The sequence below is a fragment of the Kryptolebias marmoratus genome, linkage group LG4 (genome assembly GCF_001649575.2).
Source record: "Kryptolebias marmoratus isolate JLee-2015 linkage group LG4, ASM164957v2, whole genome shotgun sequence".
NCBI classification, from domain to species: domain Eukaryota; kingdom Metazoa; phylum Chordata; class Actinopteri; order Cyprinodontiformes; family Rivulidae; genus Kryptolebias; species Kryptolebias marmoratus.
In genome coordinates this window covers 13837508-13853970 of record NC_051433.1, presented here as the reverse complement: position 1 = coordinate 13853970, position 16463 = coordinate 13837508, and the positions used below count along the sequence as shown (strand labels likewise).

At 42.0% G+C, this 16463-nt stretch overlaps 1 protein-coding gene across 8 annotated transcripts in view; it reads right to left on the bottom strand.

The window, feature by feature from the left end:
• Window positions 1-16463, bottom strand: part of LOC108235706 (AMP deaminase 2) — a 42779-nt gene that overhangs the window by 11908 nt on the left and 14408 nt on the right. For 7 of the 8 annotated variants that reach the window (XM_017415865.3, XM_017415866.3, XM_017415867.3 and 4 more), the window contains 16 exons: window positions 15803-15933; window positions 14648-14778; window positions 14119-14187; window positions 11875-11986; window positions 11599-11785; window positions 10719-10860; window positions 10036-10125; window positions 9811-9940; window positions 9538-9732; window positions 9328-9459; window positions 9086-9249; window positions 8850-8976; window positions 8588-8751; window positions 8395-8515; window positions 7334-7507; window positions 7130-7240 (listed from right to left, as the gene is read on the bottom strand). In XM_017415865.3, the coding sequence (XP_017271354.1) occupies window positions 7130-7240; window positions 7334-7507; window positions 8395-8515; window positions 8588-8751; window positions 8850-8976; window positions 9086-9249; window positions 9328-9459; window positions 9538-9732; window positions 9811-9940; window positions 10036-10125; window positions 10719-10860; window positions 11599-11785; window positions 11875-11986; window positions 14119-14187; window positions 14648-14778; window positions 15803-15933 (2180 nt within the window). The remainder of the gene's footprint in view (window positions 1-7129; window positions 7241-7333; window positions 7508-8394; window positions 8516-8587; window positions 8752-8849; window positions 8977-9085; window positions 9250-9327; window positions 9460-9537; window positions 9733-9810; window positions 9941-10035; window positions 10126-10718; window positions 10861-11598; window positions 11786-11874; window positions 11987-14118; window positions 14188-14647; window positions 14779-15802; window positions 15934-16463) is intronic. The other variant, XM_025005869.2, reaches the window with a different exon arrangement.

Here is a 16463-nt window from a genome sequence, read left to right as displayed (position 1 = left end):
TTTTTTTTTTTTTTTTTGCTGTCCTTTCTGCCAGGCGACCGAGGCAGTGACGTCCATCTGTACCCTTTACGAGCTGGGCCAGTCGCTGGCCGGCCTGAAGGACAAGAAGCGCTACGAGGAACTGCACCTGGGGCCCCTGTGCAAACTCCCCCTCATCCACCGCATGTTTAAGATCGACAGTAACACGAAGGACGATGAAATCCATGAGATCCAGACAGTGGATATCTTAAAGGTACGGCTGAGCACGTGTTAAACTTACTAACCTGTTGTTTGTTTCTTTCCCCTTACAGCGAACTTTACAACAGTAATAAAACAACAGCAGGGTAATGAAGTATGGATTCATGAAACTATGAAGATTAAAACAGGTGGATAAAAAAAAATTTTGCACATGATTTGAGCTGAGTAGGTCACACTAGGTCTCTGCAATCAACCGGCATTAGTAAACACTATTGTGAGACAGCAAACTTTGATGAATTTCAACGTAGACTCTGAAGCATTTCCATCTGATTTGTTGGATGTCTCCCCTGAGGACTAAAACTAAGATAAAAAAATTATGGCGGTGATCATACGGAGCAGGAGTTTTAGTTGCAAGGGGGTTTGTGCTGAGCGAATCCGGAATGCAGACTCATCTCGGAATTTCAATCAAAGCTAATTTATTAACGAAAAGACACCAAAAGGCTGACGTGGCAGCAAAACTCAGAAACAAAAACTTACACGAGAACACAAGGAGCACGACAGCGGCATGAAGAACTCGGACGCGTGGATACCAAAAGCAGAATGAGCGAATGAAATAACGAGGAAGGAGTGACGTAAGGCCAGATTATTTAGAGCAGGGCTGGCCAATCCTGGTCCTCGAGGGCCACCATCCTGCATGTTTTCCTTGTTTCCCTGCTCCAACACACCTGATTCAGTGGTTTAATCACCTCTTCATGTTCTGCAGAAGCCTGTTAATGACACATTGATTCAAATCAGGTGTGTTGGAGCAGAGAAACAAGTAAAACATGCAGGATGGTGGCCCTCGAGGACCAGGATTGGACACCTCTGCCTTGGATAATAAGTCAAAAGTCAAAGCTAATATTAGCAAAACTGGAACTAAAGCTAAAACAAGCAGAACATTTGCTAACAGCTAAACCGAGAAAAACTGTAGATGATAGCTAAAATTAGCAAAATAGTAAGTAAAAGTTTAGATCAGCTTAATTATAGCCAAAAGGTAAAAGCTAAAATGGGACTTCCGGTTATGGCGTCTGACTGAGCAGCTGCAGGGCTCTGAGCTCCGACCAATATACCCTACATTTAGATATCTAGACCACTGCTAATATATTTTTTGTACGAGCAAACTCTCTGGGATTCAATTCAACCTGCCAAGATGCCGAGTAAACACAAATTAAAAACGAAAACTACCAGCAAAGAGGGATCCGAAGGCGAGGCTAGCAGCGAAGTGGAAACCGAGCACATGGAGGAAGCTAACGCTAGCTCCCGGACTTCTGAAGCTAACCTCCTGGAAGCAATTCAAGCCTTGAAAACTCACTTTACCACGCAACTACAGGAAATTATAACTTCGAATCAAGAAATTAAAGACACAATTGGAGTATTCCTCGAGAGGCTTACCTCTGCAGAATCCCGCATTAGTAACCTGGAGGACGGCGTCGCCTCGTTAACAGGCAAAGAAACATCCATACAAAAGAAAATCCAGGATCTCGCTTTGAAGGTAGACGAGCTTGAAAACAGAAGCCGGAGATCCAACTTGAGACTCGTGGGTTTACCCGAAAAGACAGAACAAGGGGACACCGCTGCTTTTCTGCAGATCTGGCTGATAGAGGTCCTGGGACGGGACGCGTTTCCATCCCCCCCCATTATCGAGCGGGCCCACAGGCTGCAGGGCCAGAGTGTTCCAGGCGGCCCGCCACGCGTGATCATCATGAAATTCTTAAACTATCAAGACAAGATGAGGGTGATGACTGCAGCCCGTCTGAAAGGAAAGGTGATGTACAACGGCCGCCATGTGATGTTCTTCCCTGACCTATCCGCGGAGGTGGTGAAACAACGGAAACAATACGACCAGGTGAAACAACAACTCCGTAATCTAAATATAAACTTTGGGCTGATATTCCCAGCAAAGATGAGGATTTTCCAACGCGGCAATCGCTTCCTCTTCCACACGCCAACGGAGGTGGAGGAATTTATACAGAAAGCAAGACAACAAACTGACGGGTAACCACACTTACACGCTTGATGGCGTAAGCAAGGTTTAATAAGGATCAATATTTCATTTGATCGGTGATCCTGGACAATACACATTTCGACTAAGTCTCTCCCTCATAGCGGTGGGGAATAATTCTTGGTTACAATGGTCGGGGTTCGCAGTTTAATGTTGTGGTGCGAGTTGTTTAAGCAGACGTTTTTTCTGCTCCTGTTTTTCTAGGATCAGTAGCATAGCCAAGTCACAGAATAGAGGGGGAAGGGAGTAGGAGATTCCCACTGGTGGGAAATCTCAGGAAAGTCTTTTGTGTTTGTAAATGTTCAATGTTTTCAAGGTGCAATGTTCTACAAGTTGTAAATTGCAAGTTCGTACAGTTGAGACAAAAAACAGAAAGAGATGATATATTGACATTAAGCAAATGAGTACGGAGTCCGTTGTTGATGTGATCTCCTGGAATGTAAGAGGCCTTAGGAAATTGATCAAACTCAAAAAAGTAATGAATAGACTTAAACAATACCATCCAAAACTGGTTTTTATCCAAGAAACACACTTACTTACAACCGAAGTTGCACGACTAAGAAGAAGATGGCCGGGTCAAATACTTTCTAGCTCATTTTCTCCACACTCTAGGGGTGTGGCAATTCTTATTCATAAATCTTTACCTGTTTGTATAAAAAAGACTATCATAGATCCTGCTGGGAGATTCATAATAATCCAAGCCTCATTGATGAACCAAAACTTAATTTTGGTTAACCTGTATGGTCCTAATATAGATGACCCTGATTTCTACAATAATTTGTTTCTCTCTATTACAGCTTTCCACGGTGATGTGATCTTTGGTGGAGATTTTAATTGTACGTTAGATCCGAATCTCGACCGATCATCAGGTTTAGATTTGTCCCACCCTAAAAGTAGACGGGTTATTCAACATTTTATGTCTGAACTAAACTTAAGAGATATCTGGAGAGTACAGAATCCAACAAAGAAAGAATTTTCTTGCCACTCAACCACTCATAATAGCTATAGCCGTATAGATTACTTCCTAATTTCAAACTCCTTGGTTTCCAGAACTAAGAGTTGTGCCTACAAAAGCATATTGATCTCTGACCACTCACTATGCATGTTTAAATTTTCACCCATAATTGCGTTTAATCGTAATCCTATTTGGCGATTAAAACCCCACTGGTTGCAAATTCCCAAATTTCTGAAATTTATTGAGATAAATATTGATGATTACTTCAGCCTTAATAAATCTGAGACTACAGCATCTATTAGATGGGAAGCCTTTAAGGCTTTTATACGGGGTCAGATGATAAGCTACACAAAAAATAAAACTAACAAAACTGTCATGGAAATGCTAAAACTTGAAGAACAAATAAAAGAGACTGAGCTTGAGTTAAATCTAAAGGGCTCTAAAGAAAAGCAACAAGAATTGCTAATACTGAGAGCAAAATATGACAAACTATCCACTAACAAAGCTTCATCAGAGATATTCAGATTGAAACAATCCTACTATGATCAGGGAGAGAAGGCAGGAAAACTTCTAGCGTGGCGCATTAAGGCTTTGCAGAATGAGAGGGCAATAAATGAAATTATATCTGAAAATGAAAATACTACTGATCCTCAAAAAATTAATGATCTCTTTAAAGATTATTACTCAAAATTATATACGTCTAAAGGGCACATACCACAAGCATCACTTGACTCCTTTCTTAATTCTGTAAACATCCCCACACTTAGTGAAATAGCTAAATCGGATCTGGATATGCCAATATCTATAGGTGAACTCTCAAATGCAATAGACAAACTAAAATCAGGAAAATCACCTGGTCCAGATGGGATTCCTTTGGACCTATATAAAATATTTAAAAACAAATTACTGCAACCCCTCTATAATATGCTGTTGGAAAGTTATACCATTAAAGAATTACCTCCTTCCCTACGTAATGCAATCATAACAGTCCTACCTAAACCGGGAAAATCTCCCACTAGATGCGAATCCTTCCGACCAATCTCACTTATAAATTCTGATGCCAAAATAATATCTAAAGTTCTAGCAATCAGGCTTGAGAAATTTTTACCATCCCTTTCTGACCCTGATCAGAACGGATTTATAAAGGGGCGGCAAGCGCATCACGGCATCCGTCGTGTGCTGAATATAATTCATGCTAAATATGAACACCCTGATACAGCTTTGCTTTCACTTGATGCAGAAAAAGCATTCGATAGAGTGGAACATAATTATCTCTACAAAGTTCTCTCTCAATTTGGTTTTGGTAGTTATTTCATAAACTGGATTAAAATACTTTATAATAAACCCTCTGCCTCAGTTATAACTAATAACATTGTATCTAAGTCATTTAATCTCGGTAGGGGCACGCGTCAAGGTTGTCCCCTCTCGCCCCTCCTCTTTGTGCTGGGAATTGAGCCATTGGCTATTGCCATAAGGAATAATCAAAACATACATGGCGTCAGGATAAAAAATATTGAATCTAAAATTGGATTATTTGCCGATGATATTATTTTAATGTTGTCCAATCTAAATTGCTCAATCCCCCAACTTCTCAAAACTATCAATGAGTTTAGTTATATTTCCGGTTATAAACTTAACGAATCTAAATCCGCCATCCTATTTTTAAAACAGGCTGAAAGAAATAATCCTCCAATTCATACAACATTTCAGGTGGCAAAAGAGAGCCTTACTTACTTAGGCATAAAGATTACTCCAAACATAGATGATCTGGTTCGGGCAAATTACACGCCGGTGGTTAATTCAATAATGGAATCGCTTGATAGATGGTCTACCTTGCCTATATCTATGATTGGCCGTATAAATATTCTCAAAATGATCGTTCTCCCTAAATTCTTATATCTTTTCCAGGCTATCCCCCTTAATCCTCCTGACGGTTTTTTTACAAAAATTCAAACAATCCTAAATAACTTCATTTGGAACAACAGACGAGCCCGATTACGGTTATCCTTATTATATCTTCCATATGACAGAGGAGGGCTGGGTGTGCCAAATTTTAAGTGGTATTATTGGGCTGCTCAGCTCTCTAGTGCATCCTGCTGGTTTTCAGCAACTGATCTGTCGTGGGTAAAAATAGAAAATATAAATGCCACTCCTTTATCCCTAAATTCATATCTATACTCAAGGAAATGCAAAGAGTTATTAAAAAATACTTCCAACCCATTTGTTAAAAATACTATCCGAGTATGGTATGATGCTCATAAATTCAAAAATGAAATGCTAACACTATCCCAATTCTCCCCGATCTGGGGCAATATGTCATTTGAACCAGGTAGGAAAGACATGGGCTTTAAAACATGGTTTGCTAAAGGTTTATGCAAAATCTCAGATTTATTTGATAAAGGGATTATGATGAGGTTTGAAGATTTGAAACAAAAATTTGACATTCCAACTAAACATTTTTTTAAGTTTTTGCAAATCAGAAGTTTTGTCATGGGTACTCAAAAGTCTCTAACATTGCCTACTCTTACTTCTATAGAAGAATTGGCAACAAATGACCATTTGAAGAAGGGCCTAATATCCCGCTTTTATAACATCATCAAAGACAGCTCCCAGACATCCTCAGAGCACAAACGACTGGCTTGGTGTGAAGACTTGAAATGTAACATATCAGTAGAAGAATGGCAGAGGGCCTGTCTGAAGGCACAGACACAATCTATTAATACTCAATTTAAATTAATCCAATACAAATGGTTGATGAGAACATATGTTACTCCAACATTACTAAATAAATTTAATTCCAACATCCCGGATACATGTGCTAAATGTGGAGATAAAGGCAGTTTGATTCACTGCCTTTGGGAATGTCCTGAGATTCGGAAATTTTGGAAGGAGGTTTTGGATAAAATTTCACTTATCATTGGTATTGATCTCAATCTCTGTCCTAGGTTGTGTGTCTTAGGAATTTTTCCTGCTCAAACTCAAATAAGCAAGGTCGATCAAAAGTCCATAATTTATTGTTTGGTGCAGGCTAAGTATAGTATAGCCAGGTCCTGGAAATCTGTAACCAGACCCCAACTAAAAACTTGGATGTCTGCATTATCAAGCTCTCTTGCCTTGGAGAAACTCACCTTTATGATTAAGGGTAAATACTATGTGTTCCAAAAGATATGGGAAAAGTTTTTGCTATTCTTGGAAAATTTAAATACTCATAATGAGGATTGACTGAATGTACTCTGGCTAATTTTGATTATGTTTATTATTCTTATAATGACTGTAAATCTGTTATCTTCATGTTAATTCCAAATGTATGAAACTTAAACATTGACGTCGGGATGCCTAGAACCAGGGAGGACGTTGCCTTCACCTCATTCCTGTGGACTGTGATTAAATCTCTTGGACTAAGTCTCTACATACTCCCCTGAGATATCAATCTTAAAATATTTTGTCTCACTGTAATCAACTAATGCTGGTCACCTTGAATGTTTAAATTGTTAATGTGTTTTCTTTTCTTTTAGTTTTGTTAAGTGTTTTGTGCACTTGTGAGTTATTTGTCTGTATGTCTCTTTGAATTGTAAAAGACAATAAACAGATTTTGAAAAAAAAAAAAAAAATACAGGGGTATCCAAAAAAAAGTTACATACTGAAACAACCGGGCTTCTGTTCTGCAGCTGAAGACATTTTCTGAATTCAAAAAGCAGAGAGTGTGGAGTTCCAGCTTTTAAAGCTGAGACTCACATGCAGATTAAACTCACTCTCCTCACAATAGAGGCTCATTAGGGTCTCTGTTAGCCTGACTCACAGATTAGACCACTTTGTTCACATGAATGCAGGTGTTGATTAGAGTGAAACTGACTGGGGATCAGGCCTAATGCTCCATTAGTATAACCACCAAAACCACGTGTCTGACACCTGAGACGACTCCTGATCTGCACACGAAGAGTTTTAAACTAGTTTACCTTGTGTGAAAACCCACTCATCAGGACGCTGTTTCTCGCCAGCTCACACATGTCACACGAGCTCAGTTTCCACACCTGAGCCGCGATGCTGTACTCCTCCATCAGCGGCTCCTGGACACAGAAGGCACACACACACACACCAGGGGTAATGTAGTGTTATGAGCTGCTCTGTAAGTGTAGGACTGGTAGAAAACGGCTGCAGACTTTGGTGAAGTGGAACTGAAGCGGGTCGTCGGTGGACAGGGAGATCATGAGGCCTCTGGACAGATACTCGGGCAGCGGGTTGCGGTGGTAACTGAGGAACAGACTGTTGTTACTCAGAGGCGACATGGCGATGCCGACCTGAGCCAGGTAGTAAAGGTACTGGAGCACGGGCGCCTGGAAAGCAGGGGAGACACAGAAGCAGCTCCGAGTTAAAGGGAACAGAACCCGTCCAGCAGCTTTATCCATTTAAATCTACATTATTTTATCGGACAAATAACCAGCTGATTCACACGCTGTACAAGATTCTGACACGGTGGAGTCAAATCTGTGAGAAATCCTTAATCTGGGTGCCAGGAGATCCTCCTACAGCAAAATCTGATAATTATACATTTCATCATTCAGATTTAAAAGTTCCAGTTTGTGACTTGTCTGTATTATCTATCATTTATGACACAAAACCAATATAAGTGAGAAACAGACTCTGATCTGAACAAATCAGGCTAATTAAATGCAACTTTAGGATTAGTTGGAAAAACTCAAACTAAATTCTGAGTTTAAACCTTTGAGCCATTATCTATCAGGCTGACATAAACTGAAACAGGATGCTGACTGAGATCACAGCCGTTTGGATGGAAATAAGTTTTTTTTTTGTTGCTAGTTTCAGGTAAATTTCCTAATCTTTGGACAGATCAGTATCCACCGTCGGCAGGGACACGACCTCCCGCTGCAGATATAAAGCCTCTGCTGACGGAGCAATAACATTCTTTTACAGAAGTTATTGAGCTTGTATAAGCATATATGTTTTCCTTTAAATCAAGGCTGAGTCCTGAAAAAAAATATATCACATCTGCTAAAGATATCGCCCCTCAGAGGGTCGATATTTTTAGAGCTTCTTCCCTTCACAAGCAGATAAATCTATGTTCATTTACTCTAACATAAAAAAAGCTTAAAAAGCCAACCTTTTGAATCTTGACACATATGACATAACAAATTAAGAATTTATATAGAAAATATAGGTATTCCACAGCAGTTTATTAGAAACGCCTCTGCGGGGTCCTGACCTTTCTGAGCAGCAGGCCGTGGGAGATGTTCTCCGACAGCATGAAACCCGACACCAGGTGGTGGATCGGCCCGGCTTCGCCGCAGTGAGGTCGCAGCACGAACGTGTGGAAGCCCCGTCGCCTGGGTCAACCAAACGACAGCGTTATTCGCCGCAAAGCAAAAAAACGTCTGCGCGTCCGGCCGAGCCGTTACCTTCGCAGGTGGTTCAGCACGGTCATGTTGGCGTAGGTGTAGTAGAGGTAGTACGAGTACGGCGGGTTGTCCACTTCCGTCCAGTCGGGCGGCAGCGGACTGTCGAGGTTGAAGATGTGGTGCTCAGGCTTGGACTCGTCGTCGACGCTGTCGAAGCCCACCACCTGAGGAAAGCAGAGCACGCGTCAGCGCTGGAGTCCGAGTCCTCGGCCGTGGGGTCGGCGGGACGTTGTGGACATCCTGTGTGAGGTCGCGGACTCACGTGCTCCAGCAGGAGGTGCAGGTCGGGATGACTGCGGGGGTTGATGGTGGCTTCAAACAGAGGCATGAAGATGTTCTCCAACATCTCCTGGAAGTTAGCCAGCTGCTTCTTCGTGTGATACACGTCACTAGAAAAGTCCACATTGGACGATAGAAGTTCTCCTGGGTTTGATTCTCAGTTTAAGATGAATTATTCAGAACTAAACAAAAAAAAAAAATCAGAAAAAAGGTGCTTACAACAGACGGGGCACCTGGATGAGCCAGCGCACATTATCAGAGTAAACTCTGTGCTGGACGGCCCACTGAGCCAGCTTGTCCCACTCGTCTCGGGAGCGGCCGTAGATGGAGAGTCGTAACTCCGAGTTTTGGTATTTGCTCTCCTCCAAGTCAGACATCACCTCCTGGACGGGAATAATTCAGCGGGGTTGGATGAGTTTGCGTTTCGGAGCACTTTAGGTGAGTTTGGAATTATTTCTCACCTTAACAATATGTGCAAAGTATTTTCCTTCGACGTGGTTGTCCGTCTTGATGAAGATCTCCCTGAGGATGGACTCTCCGATGGGGTTGTATTTGGAGTTAAACTTATCGAACCGATGAAATGTGTTTCGGTCCTGATAAGGAAAGAAAAATTACATTAATTTCATCAATGACTTTCGTGAGACGTGTCGTTATCGTCCCGTTTATCTCACCGCGTGCATGTCGAGCGTGTCCACGCTCAGGTCGTACGCCGTCAGGTTCATGCTCTCGAAGACGTCTTTGAGGGTCTGGCCGCGGCCCCGCTCCACGTGAACGATCTCCCCGGGGTATTTCTTCATTGCTCGCTTAATGAAGCGCAGCAGGTGCTTCTGGTTCATGCAGGACGAGGCGTGGATGTGCGTGTCCACCTGGAGACAGAGACGGCAGAGCCACGCTGAAGAAGATCTGAGTCGCTCTTCGTTTCATTCGTTTGTTTTAATCCTTGCCTTCCTGATGTTGTAGAAGTCTCTGTGGGGAACCTTCTTCTGAGCTGCCAGCTCCTTCATCTCATTCAGCAGGATGTGCATCTGAAACTTGGAGCTCAGGTACTGCAGGCGCCGGTAGCAGAAAGACTTCCTGTAAAGACGCCACGAAAGAGGAGAAGCTTCAGGTAAAACCGACGTAAAGCGACAAAACCGTCCGCCGACCGGTTCCGTTCAAGCTGCACTCACACTGGTCCGTTAATAATCAGGGACATCATCACGTTCATGTCCGCGATATACTCCTTCAGGTCGGGATACGGCAGGTCGAGCTCCATGCTTCTGAAAAGTCCAAAAGCTTCACGTTAGTCACAGCCGCTGATAAATGCTGTGAACAAACGCCTCTAAATTTCCTAACATTAACAGTAAACAGGAAAAAATGACATCACTATAAGAAAATATTCACATTTCTTTGAAGGTTTGGTCCAAAAACTCGATCTGCAACAATATTATTGATACTTTTACCAACTACTGTGCCACATTAACACAATATCAATTAATATACATTTTATTTTGACTTGTCTCTGTGCTGGTTTATGAAAATGGTAAATTAATTGTACTTATATAGCATCTTTTGAGCCAACCAGGCCAATCAAAGCTCTTCACAACACAATCTGTGTCCTTATTTATCCATCCACACACACATCCATACAGCACTCAAAGCTAACCTGAATAAATCGTATATAGAGACTAATCAGTGCTTTAGATCACATTCATACAGGGATGGGGCACTTCGGAGGCAGTGAGGGGTTCAGTGTCTCGCCCAGGGACACGTCCACATGGTGGACTCGAACCTCCAGGGACAACTCCTCTGACCCCCGAGCCACAGCCCCCCCCTCCCCGTCACAGCTCTGGACGCAGCCATAAAGACGTACTTGTCCATGTTGGTTTTCTTGGTGTAGACGTGCACGACCCCTCCGACCATCTTGCAGCCGTACCCCGTGTCCGCCGGCATGTTGTCGGGGTCCTGATTGTCGTACGGGTGAGTCTCTGAGACGGGGGGGTGGACGGGCGCATCTGGGGGGGAAAACAGATGTCGGGACAATGAACGCGTTTTCTCGGCACGAAAATATCTCCAGAATCAAAAGTTGCGTTAAAGACTCAGAGACGTCTGTTCCCTTTGGAGCCAGACTTCTCGGACAAAAATAATTACTTTAGAGTCTTAAATGTCATCGTAGGAACATTTTTATTTGTTTGAATTTCTAGAAAATCTCAACTCTTCGATAAACTATTGCTAAAACTCCTCAACTAACAAGAAACCTTTTTTGAGCTCAACTCAAAGCAGTAATTTCTGTCCTGCAAGCCACACAGGAAACAGGTTTATAATAACGTTATCTGAGTCTTAAACTAAACACAGGAAGTTTGGACGGCTCGCTGAAGTCGCTGAGGGGAACTGAGCACTTTGACTCATCCATAAGAAATAAAACTAGAATTATTATAAAGAAAGAAACTAAAGAGCGAGACGTAACGAGACTTCTGTTTAATTCTTTAAGTAAATACGCTGAAAGATCAAAACGTTAAGTTGAGAGAGATTAGTCAAATATGTTTTTTGGCTGAAAAAAAACAACAACTATCAATCAAAATACACAAAGAGTGTTTGATACTTTACTTTTATGGAATATGCAAAGTATGTGGCTAGTTGCCCTTCTGCCCTGGAGCTTCATGAATTCAAACCAAATCAAACGGAGCAACAACAACGACTCAAAGTTTTCCTCGAGGCGCAGAACGAGGCTTCCCCCGGCCCGTGTGTTTTACCAGCATCGACAGGCGTCTCCGGTACGTCATCGTAGATCTCCAGGTCCAGAGGTTTCGTCCTAAGATCTTGCAGCGCGTGAGCTGTGGTCTTACAAAACGACTGCATGGAGCGGTTTATGTACTTCTCCCGGATCAGTAAGGCCTTCACCACGCACTTAGCTGCATCTACGAGGTCAGTGAAGGGCACCTGGAAACCCGGAAACAAACAAAAAAAAGAAATGTTTGAAAGCGGAAGCTCCTTTAAAAGACTCCTCTCCTTCGATTCGAGATCCTTACGCCACACTTTTCTTCTCCAGATATGGACACCCGCTGATACTCCCGCTCCATCGGCATGGCCCTCTCCTTAAAGCCAACATCGACGACGTCCACGCTCCTGTCCTTCATTAACCTTTAGCAGACAGACAGCAGAGTTAAAATAATATACATTTAAAATAAGAGGGCAGACGCAGAAGAAACGATCACTTAGAGATGGAAAACAAGTGGCGGTAAAGTTGAAGAAAGGCAGAAAAAAATAAGTTATTTTATCAGATGTTACTGAATTCACTGTTTATGAAAATTATCTACATTTTAAAGCTGATTTTGTTCATTTTACTTTGCCATTTAATACCAAAAATATTCATTATACTAAAGCTAAAGGATTGTAGGAAGAATGAATGAAGTTTCTAACAACATTCAGACCTCAAGTAAAAGTCGGTTAGTTATAATTTTGTAGACGTGTATTATTAACCAAATAGTTTCTCTTTTTCAGTCCAAGTGATTCTCTTAAACTCTGACAGGATTTCAATGATTTCAACCTCAGTCCTGTTCTTAGATTCTGCTTCTGGGACCTTCTGGCTGCTCCTGTCGTATTTTAGAATCATTTTCTTGGTGCTAATAAATACTTTAACGGCTCGTTTAACTCATACTCGTCAGCTGACAACAATAAAACCCCTCTGCCTGGTTCTAGGCCGGCCTCGAGCTCGGGACGGTTCAGGGACCGGGTCGGATCGAACCCTAGCAGCAGATCCTTTGAGTCCTGTCTGCAGCGAGACGGGGCCTTCAAGTGGAAAAAACCCCAGCAGCTGAATCAAACTGAGGTTTGAAGGATTTGGAGACCAAATCACCACCTTGAGCTAATTTTGTATTTATTTTATTCACTCCTGAGTATTTGCAGCGGCGCTCTATTTCACTTTTAGACTCCCGACCCAGAAAATGATTGTGACTTCCATCTATTGCTGGTTTAAATAAACAAAAAATGGCTAAAAATCTGTTAAACACGAGCATAATGACAACATAAACTTAACATCCACAATATCATTTTTATTCAGTTATGACTCCTGCTCTTCTACCTTTTAACAACTTTTGTGAAAAGATGCCGTAAGCATTTATTTTGAAATCTGCAGTAAGCCGATATCTGGAGATTATCTATGGACCACCACTTCCTGTTTCCTGACCCACACTGGGGTCCCGACCCCCACTTTGGGAACCACTGCTCTATCTTACCCAGAAAAGCCACTTCATCAGGGTTATGTGGTCAAGAATAAAGATTATACAGATTATACAGCAGCAAAAACACTGCTTTTTTCTCCATCTTGCTGCCACCCAAACCTGATCGCCTCATAATATTAAACAAACGTGATCCATCCGTCTAAAATACTTCCTTTAAATGGTCTATTAAACATGCAGTTTTTTTATTTTTGCATTATATCTCTTCAGTGGAACTGGATCCAATGTGCCGGACTGGTCTTCCTTTGGTGACTTTTAGTATTTACCAAATACTTAAATACTAAAACTTTATATGACTGCACGACCAACTCTGTCACCAAAACTCCTAAAAGCTGCATTTTCTTCTTTCCAAAGCACCAACCTCAACCAGAGAGTTCATTTGATTTCTAAAACGAACTTTACAAAACAAGATAATTAACTTTATTCACAGTTTTGGTTTTATATCCTTCCACAGACAACTCGAGGTCATTTCATCATTTATAAAAGAAGGGATTTTTGCTTTTTAATGAAACGAATTCAATAGATTTAGACAGTTTTTTTTTCTTTTTCCAGCCTCTCACTTTTTTTCCCCTGAGATGACGCATTCATGCGGCACGCGCTTGAACCAAGTTTCTTTCAATTGAAAAAAATTTCAAAGATGATTTAAAGCATAAAAGAAGATGTCAGAAAGAGTGTCCTGACAACGTGAGGGAGTTAAAGTACGGATGAGTCTGTCGCAATTGTCAAATAGTAGCTGATAAAATATGAACTTGGAGCAAAAGAGATTTGTCTTCAAAAGGAAGTAGAAAGATTGTAGAACTATCAAACCACCAGCAGAGGGAAGACGTGGTCCGTCTCCGCAGGACGACGACGTCCATCAGGACTTCTTGAGGATATCGTTTAAACCAAGCCAGAGTTATTGATAAATGTAGAGTAATCAAGGCAAAAATAAAAACGTCTGCAAGCAAAACGGAGCTCGATGGAGTCACATCTGCAGAAATAATCGTTAAGGAAAAATAAATAAATAAAAAGCACACCGAGGCAGAGATCACTCACTCTAGGTCTGCAGCACTGTCGATTTTCATGAAGTCCTGTTTGGCACGAAGTAAGATCTCTGGCTCAAGCCTTGGGGTGATATGCAGAGGCGCAGGATAGCGTGGGCAAGGCGGGGGGCGGGTGGGCACCAGAGGCAGTGAGGAAGAAAATTAAGCACACAAAAAGGAGAGAGAGAGAGAGACACCAAATAAAAGCACACGCCAACGAGCACTCGCTCACTCGCTCACTCACTCGTTCACTCGTACATCCATGTGGACACAGAGAATTTTAAACCGCAGTTAGTGACAGTAAACCCTGATCTGGGAACAGGGACGTGACCGCCCAATGATCGGCTTAGTGGTGCAGTTAGCAGGATGAGAGTGTGTGTAGAAGATGTACCACCAGCGGCAGCAATAAGCTGATTGCCGGCATGTCGGGAAACGATAAGCGTGTGTGCAGAAGTGTCAGGGAAAGGGGCGAAGGAAGCGGCAGAGCGCCGTCTGTGTGTTTTTACTGCCTTCGGGCACGGAGCGTGTTTGCGTTTCCTCACTTAATGTCCTGACTGATTTGCCTCTCCAGGCGGTGCCGCCGCTCCTCCAGCTGCTCGATGGGGCTGTCCTCCGGGAACTCGTAGGGAGCGCTTCGCATCTCGCTCTCGGCCATGCTGCGCGTGAACAGCTCCTGGTTCAAAAGGCGCGGGGCGGAAGATTTACGGTCATTTTTTATTTTTTTTTAAAGGACGGGAAGCTGTGTAAATATCGAGGCCACGCAGGGAAAGGAGGCTCACACAAACACAACACCATCTGGTTTATTTATGCTCAGGGAAATAGATGGTTTAAAGTCTCAAAATTCATGTTTTATTTGGGTTTTCCAGAACATTAAATTATTAACAATAAGCCACTTAAATGACACTAATCTTAAAAACTACAAGCCTGTATTTTCAAAAGTAGAATAATTCTATTTTAGATAAATTACATAAAACAACAGTTTAAATAATTTGCGTAGGGGTTCTGTAGAAATAAATAAACAATTAATATCTTACCTGTTAAAAGATTTTAATGTCCACAATTTGGAGAAATAAAGAGTTTAATGAAGACCAGACTGATGAGCTAACGGCTAGTCTGAAGTGGATTGCCGCCATCTTGAAACTATTTTATAGAATTTAGTGCAAATGTTTATTATAAACCTTTACATTGCCGTCAGTTTTCTCTTACAAAGATAATCCAGCAGAATTATTGCAATTTTCCTGCCGGACGTGTCCCAGATTTCACCTTCAGTGCTACAGCTACCTGCTGCCGCTGCTATTTGTGCTTGCAGACAACCATAGACTTCTATGTGAATGTGAAGGTTGTTTTTTTTAAATCAGTGTTTGCTTGAATCGCTCGATATCTTCTGAGATTTGAGTCGTTTTTAAAATGGCAGCGATCCTTTCAGCTCTTGGCGACGCTCGGACTAGCCGTTAGCTCGTCAGTCCGGTCCGAATTTAACCATTTCTCCAAACCGAGGTCAATCAAACAGCTACCTACAACAGGTAAGATGTTAACTGTTCCTAACTTTAACCACACCACTTCAAAAGATCTGAACTGTCGCTGTTTCAGAGTCACCAATAACACAAATAATCTAAAATAATATAAGTACTCTTATTTCTGACCTGTGTCAGCCGGGCAGAACGTAATCTCTGCTGAAGGGCGTTTCCGGTTCTCACCTCTGCGATCTCTTTGTATTTCTCCTCCATGGATGTTCGCAGGTCAACGAGGTAGTGTGAGAGAGAAACTGGAGCCCCTGGAAGGGATCGCTGGGCCTTGAGGGTCTTCGGACCAGAACCACCACCAGCGTCTGTAAGGACACACAGGAAGGAGTTACGACACACGGCACGTGGTGTGGTGTGTGAAATACAAAAAGAAAAGGCAGGCTCTACACACACATCCTGTGTTAAACAAAGGCAGAATCATCGATTAAAGCCATTTTATTTACCTAATAACAGAAACATTTAAAACTGCCACAGTGAACGCTGTTGGGCAGCCAAAGACCGGCTTGGAAACAGAAATGAGTGCACGGAAAGAGCTAAATAAATGAATACTTTCAGGTTTGATACATGAACAAAAATCAAGAATCTATTTTAAATGTACCATTCATGTTTCACAAAGGAACTTACTGAGTTACTCCAACCTTTATTTTATTTTATTTCATTTAGACATACATATTTAAGTGCATTATTTGTAAGTAAGTTATATTTTTCTTCTTCTTTTTCTTTCAGCTGTTCTCTTTTCAGGTGTCTCCACAGCGAGTCGTCCTCCTCCATCTAACTCTGTCTTCTGTGTCCTTTGTCCTCACTCCAACTCCCTCCATGTCCTCTCTGACTGCAT